We start from the raw sequence: 14411 nt of genomic DNA, 5'->3' as shown, positions 1-14411 counted from the left end.
AAAAAAGAATCAGAAAAGACTGGAGCAGGGCAAGATAGAAGAGAATAATCTATCAGCAAAGAATTCAAGCTAGATTGCACTGCAGACTTAAATCCTGTCTTCTAGATCATACACCAAAATGTATGTGATCATGGAATCCTACACAGGTTAACACAAACTAGTTAAAGCTAGCAAAGTAAACTTGCCCATGTCAAGCTCCATTTTAGCTCACATCATGCTGGCCATAACTGCTTTTAGAACTGAAGCTCTAATATTCCTGCCCTACAATTCAGTCTGCAGTACAGATGTGGTAAAAAAAAGACTTAACATCTTTATAAAACCATACTGCTTAATACAACCATTTACAGATGTGTTTGTTGGTCCTTCAGACAAGTGAGTTGATACCCGAGTAGTATTTGCCAATTTCCTCACTTCCCATGTTTCAGCATATATGTTGGCAGAACCACTACCTGTTCCCCCTCCCTTCTTCACTCGCTGTTTTCCTCCAACTGTCAAGATTATTAAGATTTCTCTCTCTGCATACAACATTTTTATATGACAGGAAAAGAAGAAAATTGTTTAGCTAAGCAAATCTAAGCAGGAACCTGAAAGGTTATCATACATGAGAAAATAGGGTATAAGAAAAGGAAGAATCATGTTTTTAAGTTCTACTCTCAGATAGGAAAGCTGAGGAAGAGTTTGTCAAATTAAAACTTAAATTATCCTACTTGCAATTAATTTTTGCTTTACTATGGCAAGTAAGCTCTGAATATATTTTAAGCTATTCTTCTGCATATTTAAGAATACACCAAAAATCATAAGCCAAAAGTTAATCCTTACGCTTATTGCCCTTTAAAATTTTATGGCTTTAAAATCCTTCCAATACAGTTTTAAAGACTGAATTGTATAAAAACATAGCACAGAAAATACTTCCAGCTGTATTGGAAAGCAACAAAATAGCATGGCATTGAAACATTCTAAATTCTGTCTCAGCACCCATTTCTTCCATATTAATAAAGGTCAGCATAAGGACAACTGTTGGCATCAACTAACATCATTATTTCCAAAATAGATAAAAAGTATTTAACATTTCAACTAAAGGAAAACACTTTAAAATAGCTCTACTAGTTCTACAAGTCCAACGCTATTTTCCCTCTTTCCTATGACTGCTGTATTTTCCATGAACTGACCTTAGTCATTTGATCTGCGTCTGGTCTGACTGCTGGAGCTACGTTTAGGAGTAGCTTTACATGTTCACGCACCTCTTCTGGTATATTCTGAAGAGTACTGGAGCTTAAACGGCTCAGCTGCATAAGTAATTTAAGCACACGCACCATGAAGTCAGAAAATCCTGCATTTAACTATTTTCAATATACAACAGGACTATGTCCTCTTGATGGTCTCTCTACCCACACCTTTGATATCCCTCCCCTCTCCCCTTTCATAACCCAATTGCTTCTGAACCCTCATAATTTTCTTTCTGTCTCCCAACAGCCTACCCACTTCAGGTCACACTCCCCTACTTCCAACTTCTTGTTGGGTTCAGTTTATCAGAGAACACCCCCCCAGTATTTTAAGCCAGGTACATGTTATCATCTGAGATACTGCCTCTACACATTAAAACACAGTACACACTGTTAAGCAATGGGCACCCAAAGAAGTTACGAGAAAGGAAACTTGCATATGAACATACTTTATGGCAGCTGATCCAAGTAACTGTGTTCTGGTAATATTCATAGTCCACAAAGAATGTGAAATAGCTGATAGTTAAGTGGATACCAATTGCAATGTTAAATGATCAAATCACTCTAAACTCAGCCACCTTCAGCATCATAGGTCACTCACTGGCTTGTGTTTAATGCTGTTCACCCAACAGGTAAAGAAAGTACTTACTCCACAAAACCAGCATTCAACAGGTTTACAGAGAAATCAAGCAAAAAATTAAATTTGTAGTTTATAAAGATGGCACATGTAACCTTCTCTACACATATTTTTATTTTCCATATTTTGCTAAGATTCTTTTTTCTTATAAAGATAGCATGCAAGGTATCAGATTGTTTATGTTGGAGCACTGGTATTGTGTTCTAAATATTTAAACCTATTTTAAAACTAACTTTTCAAATATGAAAATCAATGAATAATAGTCACAAATAGAATAAATACCTGATCCAGCTGTCTACTAAAGCTTTTATAAATATCCTGCTTGTTGACCTCAAAAATTGGTTTCCCTTTATTAAACACTGCATACATAACAGCTCCTAGAGAGTACATATCACTGGCTGTCTCACAGCTCACGGAGAGAATATATTCTGGTGCCAGATATTCAGGATTTGGAAGACACAAGGATGGCAAGTTTGGATCCCATTCCTTACAAGGGAACCTTGGCTACAAGAGAAGTAAAAGGAAGTACATTTACTAGGGATTTTTAGAGAACATTTTAAAAAAGAAACTCAAGCCACCAAAAAGAATAAATCACTCAAAATCCATTTTGAATGAAACAGAAATGGAGTAATACAAAACTGCTAAGATTCTGTGTCCATATCTTAAGAGCGATTAGCTGATGCAGTTAAGTCTGAATATTAGAGCTGGGAAGTGTAATGTAAAATCAATGCACACTGTTAAGAGCAAACATGAGCTCTGATGGGAATTCATTTCAGGCAGCAGCAACCAGGCACTGAGTGGATGCGAAAGACTAAATTAGGTAGCTTTACATGTTGGCCCACATGCAGGTGAGCAGAAGTGGCACAGGCTTCAGACTCTGTCTGAAACCATCATTAGTCTATTTGGACTCCACTGAGCCAACTCAGGCGCCTTTTTTCTGTGATGACCAAAGGCAGTACTTCAATCCAGACCTGTGCCAATTTATTAACACGTGCCAAAATGTTCAGACTTCCTGCCAACAAAATATAGAGGTGAATATTAAGTAAATGATTCTGTACTGAAATGCAAGGTCATGAAACTGGTTTCACACAAAGATCTGATTTTGAAATTTAATGATTATAAAGATCTATTACCTCCTGTTCAGATGGATTTGTCGACTGGATACAAAAATCAAAGCCCATAATTTTCCAAGCTCCACTCTTATTCAGAATTATATTTTCAGGAGTAATATTTCCATGGACCATTTTCACACTGCTATGCAAAAATGACAAGCCTTCAGAAACCTGGTAATAAAAAAAGCATCATTTCAGGTTAAATATTACCCCAAGTATCCTATAATACATTTACAAAAATTCTGTTCTTGTTATCATGGTTAAATTGGTAAGTTAACTAAGAAACAATTCTTCACCACTATTTTAGGCTATGTCTTAAAAATTATGTATGAATTAAATTCAACACAGATGGGTAATCAGCAGATGAGATTACTAATGTTAATTAACTATCACAGCATAAGAATAATAACGCTTTTCAAAGTTGACCAACGTATTCACCAAATAAAACCTGGGAGCTACTGCTCCTTCACAGAAGATAAAAAAAAGATTCACATATGGGAGAGACAGCTGTAGCATAGATATTTATATGGAAAATAAAAATTCATTTGATTTTGTTTTATCCGCATCAGAATATGCAAAAAGAGCCTCCAGGGTTCATCCTCTCTTATACAGTGATCAGGGCACTATCAACTCTCACTTCCAATTATCTGATTTACTATACACAGACAAAACTTTAGCAGTTTACAAACTTTATAAAACAACCATTAATACTAAAAGCACAAGAAAATTATACGGACAACCTGTGTCATACCTGAAGCAAACCATATTTGGTCTCCACATCATAAAGTTTGTATTCTTTAATGTCAGATGGTAAAGGAGAAGGTAGGTTGTCCCAGCTGCCAAGAACATTAGCTAAACTTGCACAGACTGGTTCTGTACAAAACGCCAAGCAATCCCTGTACAGGAAATACATAATAACATTTCTTGTAAATAAATGTAATAAAACTCTTGACTGCAAATAAAGAACTACACAAACATAGTATTACACATTACCAGAGCACCAAGTTACCTAAAACCATGTTATATTTCAAGTTTGGAATTCTTAAAAGTAATACTATACTGAAGAGAAATACATGAATATCTGAAGTACTCAAAAAATATTAGAAGTTATTTTATTTTCTAACATTCACATACATCACTAAAGATGCACACAATGCTTCATAAAAAGTTTTAACAAAACTATTTTTTTCTTGCCCTGATTCAGGAAAATCAAAGAAATAGTTCTTACTATTATCAAAACTTGTAAAATCAGGCTTTTAGCTGTGCCCAACTGACATGTCCCTGAGTGAAGCAATACTTAATGTGGTCAGATAACTATCTGATACAACATTAATAAAATGTAAGGTAGCACCTGAATATTCTTTTACTTTGCAAATAAATAGAAAATAATAGCTGCAAACACAAAAACACTTCTATGAACTGCAGTTTGCATGCTAAGTGACTGTTTTCTACATTATTTTATCTATTGTTTTCTTCATGAAAAACTACAAGTCTTTTTTAAGCATTTTTGTGTCAACAGTGATTGAAAAGCACAGATGAAGCAAACTTTCACCCATAAAGTGGACTGATTTTGAAACACAGTGTTACAATCTCCTATTTCAAAGTCCTGAAAACAATGTACATTATCCACATTATTTATTTGTCATTTTTCACATTCTTCATACTGGTTTGCACAGCGATGGAAGCTCTGAACAGTCATTGCACCTTACTTCTTACTTGTTTTAAAGTTTTCTTGAAGAAAGCATTATATGGATGGTAGGATACACTCCTGGTTTAAGGATGAGTAATTCATGAGAACACTAAATACTGCATCAGTGTGAACAAAGAAAAGTGAGACTGAGTAACAGTAATGAAGATATATTTTTTAATATAAAGTTATAGGCAAGACGACAGAAGCCTAACTTTTTGTTCATTGCACAAAAATATCACAGAAGACATGATCCCTCAGCATGAATCTACCACACAGTAATTATGTATCTCAATAATTAACAAGCTTGCTCTTTGAAATAAAGTAAGGCTGATGAAACATGAAAACCTCTTATTACTCATACAGATTTTAATTTTGTTTTATTTTCATCTACGGCCTTTCTGAAGGAAAAACAACTGAAAATTAAAATATATTGAATCGTGTCAGCCAACCTGACAGAAATTCTTTGCTTGGCTTCCTCCCTAGCATTCTGTTAACACCATCCCTTTCATGTCTCTATTAACACAACTAGGACTATAAAACTCGTTTGTGTAGTAATTACAAGGAAGAATCAGAGCACAGAAAGACAAAGCCCTTAGCTTATACATTTAGTTAAGGTTAAGGCACAGATAATAGAAAATACCTAGGGAACAGTTAGTCCGTCATTTTCATAACATAAACACTCTGATTGCTGTTGTTTTGAGGGAATAAAAAGATGGCTGTTTATTTTTTACTTTAGGAGCTAATTAAACAAAAGGACCCAAACCAGAGTAACAGAAGGATGGGCCAAATCTAATTAAAGCAACTGAATACTGCAGAAACTTATGTCTGCCATACAGTGCTGCTTCTTTAACAGTTCCCTGAATAATATCAAAATGAAATGCAGTATAAGATAATAAAAAGAAAACAAGTTAAAAATAAAAGTGATGGCCAAAAATGCATATGCTTCAGGAAAAACAGCAACAGATGGAATGACTGGCAAATTAAGTATCTGAGACTCTTCACACTACTACTGTTTTTAATGGGTAGTAATGACATCATGAGTGAACTTATAATTTGGATTTTTTATCCTTTTCTCCAATAACAAGTTAAATATAGAATAATATAGCTCATCTGTGCTGTTACTGGAATTCAAGACCAGTTATAAGTAAATTTATATTAAATATTTAGTATAAATAATTATTCATTATATAAATGCATGTAAAAATGTATATATATCTACACTAAATTATGGTGAGTACCAATAAGTTGGAGTAGAAATATTCTAATAGTGGAAAAGCTACACACTAGTTTCAGAAAGTTATGTCCTTTCTTTCTATATCTACTTCAGCTCTGCAGGTACACCAAGTGTCCCTTTGCCCCACAAAAAAGGAATAAAGGGTGAACGTAAGCAGTTCGAAACAACTGTATGTTACTTTGGAGACACAAAAAAAGACCAGGTACAGTCTAGCCAGAAGGAACACATGACAGATTTCTTCAAGAATAAGCACTCTGAAAAAAATGTGCAATTCTAAAGAAATCTTACAGCATGCTTGCACAAGGTTACACACACAAATATTCTAAGCAAATTTTTCATTTATGAACCCCCTCCAAAAACTGTTACATCAGTTTCTGGCACAGCAAGCAACTAGACAGATTTTGTGCTGCTGGTGTTTCTACTAGGCATAGGGTACTACTACACCGTTAATTTTACTCAAAAGGCTTAAATTCTTCACAAGAACAGCATTAAAGCTTTCTTAACACTTCCAGGTATGAATCATAGCCTCTTCTTCTGAAGTGCAGAGTTCAGGGAAAAAATAATTACAGATACAGCTGCCGAGTCAATCGAAATGGTGTGACAATTTTTGGAAGAAGCCTGGAGAATACTCTTGGGATTCACTTGCATACACTATGACCAAGATGACCCTAGGCCATTTACCACGTAATAGTTTATTTACTGTTGTATAGTACTGAGAGCTGTCTTTAATTTACCTGATTAATCTTCCTTAGGCTTTTGTAAGGGGCATACTGAACCATACGGCCATGACAGCTTTGAACCCTTGCTAATGCGAAATGTGTTTAGTAGTGGAGGAAAGATATCTATGAATAGACAAGAAATCTTCCCCAAGGTAGGCATCACAAAGATGAAGAATCATTCCTATAGTATAATCAGCTCCTAGAAGCCAGCACATTTGAAAAAATGCAGGTTAACAGACACAATCAAAAACGCAGAAGTTTGAAAAGAAACATAACCTGTATCGCTATTAGGCTACCATTTAGAAAAACTACTTTGGAAAAAAACTTTTGAAATGTCATCATCTTCCTCAGCAGGCTCAGTATCAGCTTTATATTGTAACATGAAAACTTTTTATTTGTAAGATTTTAGTGTGTTGTTATCATTACAGTTGAACAATAGATCTCTAAGACTAACCCATTATTGTGCCTAGTGACCACTTTACATAAACAAGCACTACAAAAACACACATTCTGTCTCCTTTGACTGGCATGTGAGGACCTTTTAAGCACGTATGTGGCCACAACACATACAATTTACCAAAAATCTCCAATCTCACATGCACTAAGTACATAGATCTCATAAATGGAATAAATATATAAACAAAATTTTGGAAGAAAACCGTACCACATTTTCATGTTGTAAGGGTCATGTGTAGCCTTATAGTTACAACTGGACTAAGATCGTGTAAGAGATTATTAATTAGATCAACTATATTCACATCAAAAATGCATCCTATGGCTTGGGGGGAAAAAAGAAGTCTGAGAGTTGATGAATACCATTCTCACATGAGTAAATACAGTAAACTTGCATCTCATCAGATGTGTGTGTTGAATGTTCCAGATATTTTAGGTCCAATAACAAAACAATGATTAAGAAAGTCTGTTCTCAACTTTACTACAGTTTACCTGGATTCTTCCAATGGATGTTGAACAGTAAGTAGACGAGGGTGTCGAAGCCTTGTTAGCTGTTGAACACCTCGTTTTAAAGAATCTATTATCTGATCCTTTTCAAATTTTTGATACTTGTCTATCAGTTTCTTATCAAAGACAAAAACAGCCACTTCCTAGAAATAAACAACAAAATTAACTCAGTATGTAACACAGCCAAAAAAAAAAAAGCCTATACACAATTACATAAAAACACACATTTTTTTGAATCAACAGTACAATCCCACCAATGCGATAAGTCTTTCAATGTATATATAAATACACGTTGCCCTTATTTTGTCCCAGTCATAATCACACAGGTTACTGTATATAACCTCTGGAATATCTATTTTAAGAGTTAAGGTACTACTGCTCCTTCTCTTACAAACAGTAATATGTAAACTACAACCCATATCTACACAGTGACACAGCAGCAGATCCACAGGACAGAAATCAGCTTGATTTTAAGTAGATGAAAGCATTTACATCAACTATGAACAATTAAAATATTCTGAGCATATCTGCATTCATTTGGCATTAAACATATCAAATGGTGCCTTAATAAATGAGACCCTGTCTCAGTATCCTGTGTCTCAGTGTCCTGCTCCAAATCAGTATGATCTATATTAAACTAGACATTCATGGAAGATAATTTAGAGTCACAGCACTCAATTAATCTGATCAGACCATTCACATGACACAATATTAGGAATTTTTTAATGCTAAAAGATGTGTAAAGAGAAGTCCCAGAAATACAGTAGATGTTAAAAACAGAGAAAATAGTTTTTCCAACCAATCTCTGCAAATGGAGTGGGACAAAATTAAGAAATTTTTACAAAACTATGAAATTACAGAGATGGACGTGAAATAAAAAATTAGATTATTTCACCATCTTGGAAGTCATAAGATAAATAAATCAATCAAAGAAAAAGGAATTAAAAATTTTACCGTAAAAGAGAGACTTCCTTATACTCCTGCAGCAGTATCATGAATAATAATAAAGGCTAGAAACCAGTAGAAAATTACATGAAAATTCAGGTTTTAGTCCCAAGAGGAAGTCTATGCTCTTGTACTGTGCATTTTATAACCATTATTCTAATTGAAATCTCACAAGAACAGTTACATTATTGATTTTTTTTTTTAGAAAAAAAGACTTCTAGAAATAGACTATATAAAAAAAAAAAATTCACTCTAACAGTAAAAAAATTGAGGTTTATTTTTTGGCGGATTCCTGTTTCACTAAGCCATCAGAGCTGAACATCGATAACTCAATTAACTATGCTTTTCCTGCTTCTACCCATACCAGCTCCCTGCTCCAGCTCTTAGGTGTGATGGATCAAACATTAACATTGACACAAGGCAGGGAGGAACCAATGACAGGGGATGGAAGATATATACTATACCCACTATTTAAAAAAATCCAGTACAAAGTATGAATGTATTGAACAGTACATGATCAATAACAAAATTTCAAGCTAATACAGCACTTCTGAAAGCACTCTGTTCAATGACAAGTCAAAAGAATCAGAAAGTGAATGCTTAAATCAGATAGCATGGGACATCAGCAATGGTTTGATTTCACAATGCTTATAAATAAGTTCTGTTGGTGCTTGCTACAATCCTGCATTGTTTGTTTGAAGTTTGACAGAACTTTTACATATCCAAAATTAGCTCACACATTGATTTTGTAGACTTAGTTATTGTGAAGTGCCAAGAATCAAAATAATTTGAGCAGTTTGACAACTTGCTTTCAATACCTTCTTTTTCATGTAATATGTCTGATACAAGAAGAAAGCATACAGCCACCTCTGCTCATGCACACTAAAATGTTAAATATGTTCTGATATTAATAATTCAAAATACAGCATTCTGAAATTCAATTTCATTGAACCAAAAATCAACATTGATTTTTATATGCGGAATTCTATATCAACAATATAGTATCTTAACCCTCATAAGTCATCAGATACATGGTACAAATGGAGAGCCGAGTCATTGGCCATAGAACACACTCTCCATGCACAAAAAGTATTGAAACTATATAGTACACTTGAAAACATTTAAAAGCATGCAAGGTTTTATGCTGTGTGAACCAAATAACCCTCAAATTTTTACTATGAACACATTATTTCTATTTTTCCTTTTCTGTTTTACAAGAACTGATACTCAACCCCCAAAAGGAGGGCTACTGACTGTAGCTGATAGGGTTTCCATTTCCTGTAATTACTTTCATGGAAACTTAGTGAGATGAAAGCCTGCAAAGGCTTACATAGTAACTACTTCTTTCCACAGAAAGCTCTGAGAGCCTCCACTTTGTTTTTTTCACTTCACAGGTTTGAAGAGTAGCTTCCTCCTGCAGATCACTCCTTGTTATTTAATTATGCAGTTGTGTCATAATTCTGACTTTGTGATATAAAAATAATTTTGACATAAAAAGACTAAAATATTTTTATTATATATATATTATATAATATATAAATATATTTTTTAAAAATACACAGAAAGTGAAAAAGCAGAGACAAAACAACCCTTATCTTTAATGACACAAATGTTCATTCATTATGTGATAGCAAGTATACACACCTTGCTCAACATGCTCTTGTGTCAACACAGTATACTGGTAATACTTGCATTTGGAAATACGGACAAGTATGTAGGAGACTAGACCGACCACTTGAGATCGAAGTGTAAATCTCAGTTCTGTCAACAAACATGAGGTAGCCCACACCTGTCTCACCTCCCATACGTTTAGGCCAAGCATTAACTTCAAAGTGGTGTTAGGTAAAGCTCAGTGATAACAATCAGACAGCTGTATGTTGTGTACCATGCAAGTATCTGCCAGGATGAAGACTTTCAAGAAAATGTCAGTTGTTACTGCCAGCAATTTAGAATTTTTAACATGAATTGCTGAAAAGATCAGTGCTTAAGTTCTGCAATGCCTTTGCCAAGGAATTAAACACCACCTGTGCAAACAAGAGTAAGCATTGTTTACAACATGTAAGACACAGGACATGGTTTAACTGCACTATAATCACATTAACTCATCTAGAACACAACAGAAAAGTGTGTATCAGTTCTCTTTGACTGTGCCTGTGTATTTCAGGGGAATCCTGCTGACCATTAGCCAAAGTCCTGGTATTCACTGATACACCCCTTCATAAAGGTTCTTCTATCCTTACATTGTTAATCACTAAATGTCCCAAATTTCTTTTCCCAGCTTCTTTGAGCAGCTTTCCTTTGTATTGGGTCTGGCCGAGATGGAGTTACTTTCTTCATAGCAGCCCATATGGTGCTGTGTTTCAGATTTGTGGCTAAAACAATGTTGACAACACACCAGTGTTTGGGCAATTGCTGAACAGTCCTTGCACAGGGTCAAGGTTTTCTTTTTTTCCCCACTCTACCCACACACTGTGAGTGGGCCATGGGTAGGCAGGAGACTGGGATGGGGAACGGCCAGGACAGCCAGCCCAAACTGGCCAAAAGGCCATTCCAAATCACATAACGTCATGCTCAGTGATAAAAACTAGGGTAGCGGAAGAAGGCAGCTTCCAATGTGGCTGCTGTTTGGAGACTAGCTCGAATATTGGTCTGCCTGTGAGATGTAGCGAGCAATTTGCTTTGCTTAGCTTGTTTTCCCCGCCTGATTCTTTCACCTATTAAACTGTCTGGACCTTGACCTATGAGTTTTCTTGCTTTTCTTCTTCCTATTTTCTGTCCCCATCCTGCTCCAGGTGGGGAAGTAGTTGTGTGGGTGCTTGGTTACTTGTCAGGTCAACCCACCGCATCTTCCACATCCATTTGCAATCCTGCAATCCTTACGAAACACGCACCAGTTTGAAACACACACTGACAGTTTAAGATATGTCCTTATTTACCCACATAAACACTTTATAAAACAAAGAGAATGCAAAAATTCTGCCCCTGCCTTAGCCAATGCAATTGCTAGAAAAACTAAACAAAAATAACGGAAAGAGGAAAGAAGAGAGAAATAATTCTCCCTAACCAGAAAAAGGCAACCAAGCAACTAACGCATGTGATGCTTTCTCTCCTGCTCCCAAGAGGAAGAAGGCAAGACCTCAGAAAAACACTGTTGTCGAAAAAGATGCACACAAAACTACAAAACATTTCTAAATTAAAGACTCTAAAAGCTGTGGAAATACAATGATAATGGAACAGCAATACGTCTTCCTATTCATCTCATTGCGTACTGAGAAAGCACGTTAACAACACCTGTAGAATGTTCAAGCACTATAATGATGAATGCTACAGAAACTGAAATCCTTCTGTTTTCAATGACATTTTGAATAATGTGGAGTAATAATGCCAGAGACTAAGCACAGAACAACAAGGAAGAAAAAAATCCACACAAAACATTTAATAACTACAGCTCCCCATCCATCCTGTGGACTGAATAATGTAGCGCTCTCATGGAAAAAAATTAAACGTGATCATGTTAAAGACTAAGTCATGAATCTAAAAGCAAAGGAAATTTTAAGGTAGCAGTCAGAGTGCTTGATTTTAGAACATTTATGTTTGTTTTCCCTCTCATTTTTGTTCTCTATTTTAACCATATGCACGCATGCATTTTTTAATGAATAATCAAATGTAGCTCAATATGTAAATACATGATGTTTTAGCAAAGCCTCCCACTGTGCAAAGCAAAAGAGTCTCTGATCTAAAATACTGGAAAGCATTCCAGGATTACTCTGTTTTTTGCCAGAAAAAGATTTTCCTCCAGCTTTTGGGGGGCTTATTTTTAGAAGCTTGCCAATGTTTTTTTACAATTCTGTTCTCCCATTCATTTCATTCAGTCGTAAGGCATACAATACAACCACTTCAGTTTTAAAATTAAATAGCCTTTAAAGTTTGAATAGTAGAAAGCTTTCATTTCAAAGCTACTATATGCACAGCCAAAACAGCAGAAAGCTTACTTACCTACAATTAATATATTTAAGTATTACCACAATAAAAGTTAAACACGACAGTAGTCTTTCAGTGTAAACCATTATCTCCTTAATTCTGTTAGTGTTATGACTGAGCTGGCAACAAGAACATTAAGTGACCTTAACCTATTTCTTTATTTATGATTGCACTTTCTAAGCAGAAGAAAGGACAAGTCCCATATTGTACCGGAAAAAAATGTAAGTGCATACAGACAAAGTTAAATCCATAAGCAGAAACATATACTGTAAAATTACCACGTTACTTCATGTATACACATATTGCCAAAAAGACTCATAAATCTTTCAAACAAACAGCAGCAAATCAGCTATCAAATATTATCAGACAAACATATGTACACAGGTAAGTAATTGCCCCATATTCTGTCAGATTGTTATTCAGTCACCCACAAAGTAAGCAAGAAAAGACAAGACACATTAAAAAAAGTAACCATTCAGAAATCCAGGAAAACCAGCAAGGCAGGAACCAGGTAGAACTCTGAAAAGAGGAACAGAATCATACATTTCTACTCTCACCATATATGGAATATTTGCAACTGTCCACTGACTTAAAATAGGAAGCGAATCAACCCATATTTGAAAACTTAACTTCAGCTGACCAGCTTCTGTAAGACTACTGACTTCCATTTATCCTGAGAACAAATATTTCTGATCAGCTCTACTGCTATAATGCTAAAATTCAAAATTTAGCTATTTTATCTGGCTACAATAACTTAAAATTACTACTTGTGTTAATGTAAAGTGACAACAACATGGGCAATTAGGCCCTTAGATCCTGCTTGTCTGATTACAATACACATTTACTGTAAAAAAACTGTTTGTAGCTTCTAACTAGATACACACACTTCCAATACAGCAAATGTGTATCACTTCACAAAAATGACTGCTACCAGTTGGAAAATGACAGTCAACCACTTCCATATTGCCCAGCCAATATTCAAAAGGTACATGCAAAAGAAGTAAGAAATACTGTTAAAAAGCAGATATATTGCAATAAAACACAAAAATGTATTGCTGTGTAGTTTTATTCCGCAATGGCAAACTGAATGTTGACCTGGTGTTACCTCACTGGTAGTATTAATAATGAATGGTAATTGCATGTCAAATCACGAGCCATCTGAAATTGCCTGCAGTACAAGCGCTGCTCTATTTTTAATAACTAATGATGGCATACAAATGTACACGTTAGCCAGGGTTTACAGATATACTCCAGGATCACATGTGGTTAACACCTAACTAAACTGCAAAATCAGTGGCGATTCAAAGCTTGAAAAACATGATTGACAGGAACCAAGTTACATACACTCTGTCAATTAGGCAGTAAAAGAAACCTACTACAACTCTCCAGACCTTAAAGCTGCACCTGCTACAGGTCAAATTCTTACTGGGCACAAAGATTGTATAAAACCTATCAAAACTACCATACCTGCAATGTTATCACTTCTTTGTATAGTTAAATAAGATTTTTAACAAAATCCCAACTGGTACATTGGCTAAATTCAGTAAATATTACAGAGTTCTGCAACAGCTAGACAAATGCTTGAGAACAAGAAAAAATACCTGCTTAACATTATTGAAATTCTGCTACAATCAGATCACACATTCTCCACAGATTATTTCATAGAATCTTAGAATGGTTCAGGTGGGAAGGGGCTTTAAAGATCATCTAGTTCCAACTCCCCTACCATAGCCAGGGACACCTTCCATTAGACCAGGCTGCTGAAAGCCCCGCTTCACCTGGCCTCTGAACACTTAGAGATGCGTCATCCGCAGCTTCTCTGGGCAACCTGTTCCAATGCCTCACCACCATCACAGTAAAAAATTTCTTCCATCTATCTAATTTAAATCTACCCTCTTCCAGCTTAAAGT

At 35.3% G+C, this 14411-nt stretch overlaps 1 protein-coding gene across 2 annotated transcripts in view; it reads right to left on the bottom strand.

Annotated features, from left to right (window-relative positions):
• Nucleotides 1-14411, bottom strand: part of SCYL2 (SCY1 like pseudokinase 2) — a 41313-nt gene that overhangs the window by 20433 nt on the left and 6469 nt on the right. For both annotated transcript variants that reach the window (XM_040595085.1, XM_040595086.1), the window contains exons 3-7: nucleotides 7561-7718; nucleotides 3724-3868; nucleotides 2994-3143; nucleotides 2143-2364; nucleotides 1170-1286 (exon numbers count right to left, since the gene is read on the bottom strand). In XM_040595085.1, coding sequence (XP_040451019.1) covers nucleotides 1170-1286; nucleotides 2143-2364; nucleotides 2994-3143; nucleotides 3724-3868; nucleotides 7561-7718 — 792 coding nt within the window. The remainder of the gene's footprint in view (nucleotides 1-1169; nucleotides 1287-2142; nucleotides 2365-2993; nucleotides 3144-3723; nucleotides 3869-7560; nucleotides 7719-14411) is intronic.

Source organism: Falco naumanni, chromosome 5, assembly GCF_017639655.2.
Source record: "Falco naumanni isolate bFalNau1 chromosome 5, bFalNau1.pat, whole genome shotgun sequence".
NCBI classification, from domain to species: Eukaryota; Metazoa; Chordata; class Aves; order Falconiformes; family Falconidae; genus Falco; species Falco naumanni.
The sequence above is the reverse complement of the archived record's forward strand: the minus strand, read 5'-3'. Positions and strand labels throughout refer to the sequence as shown.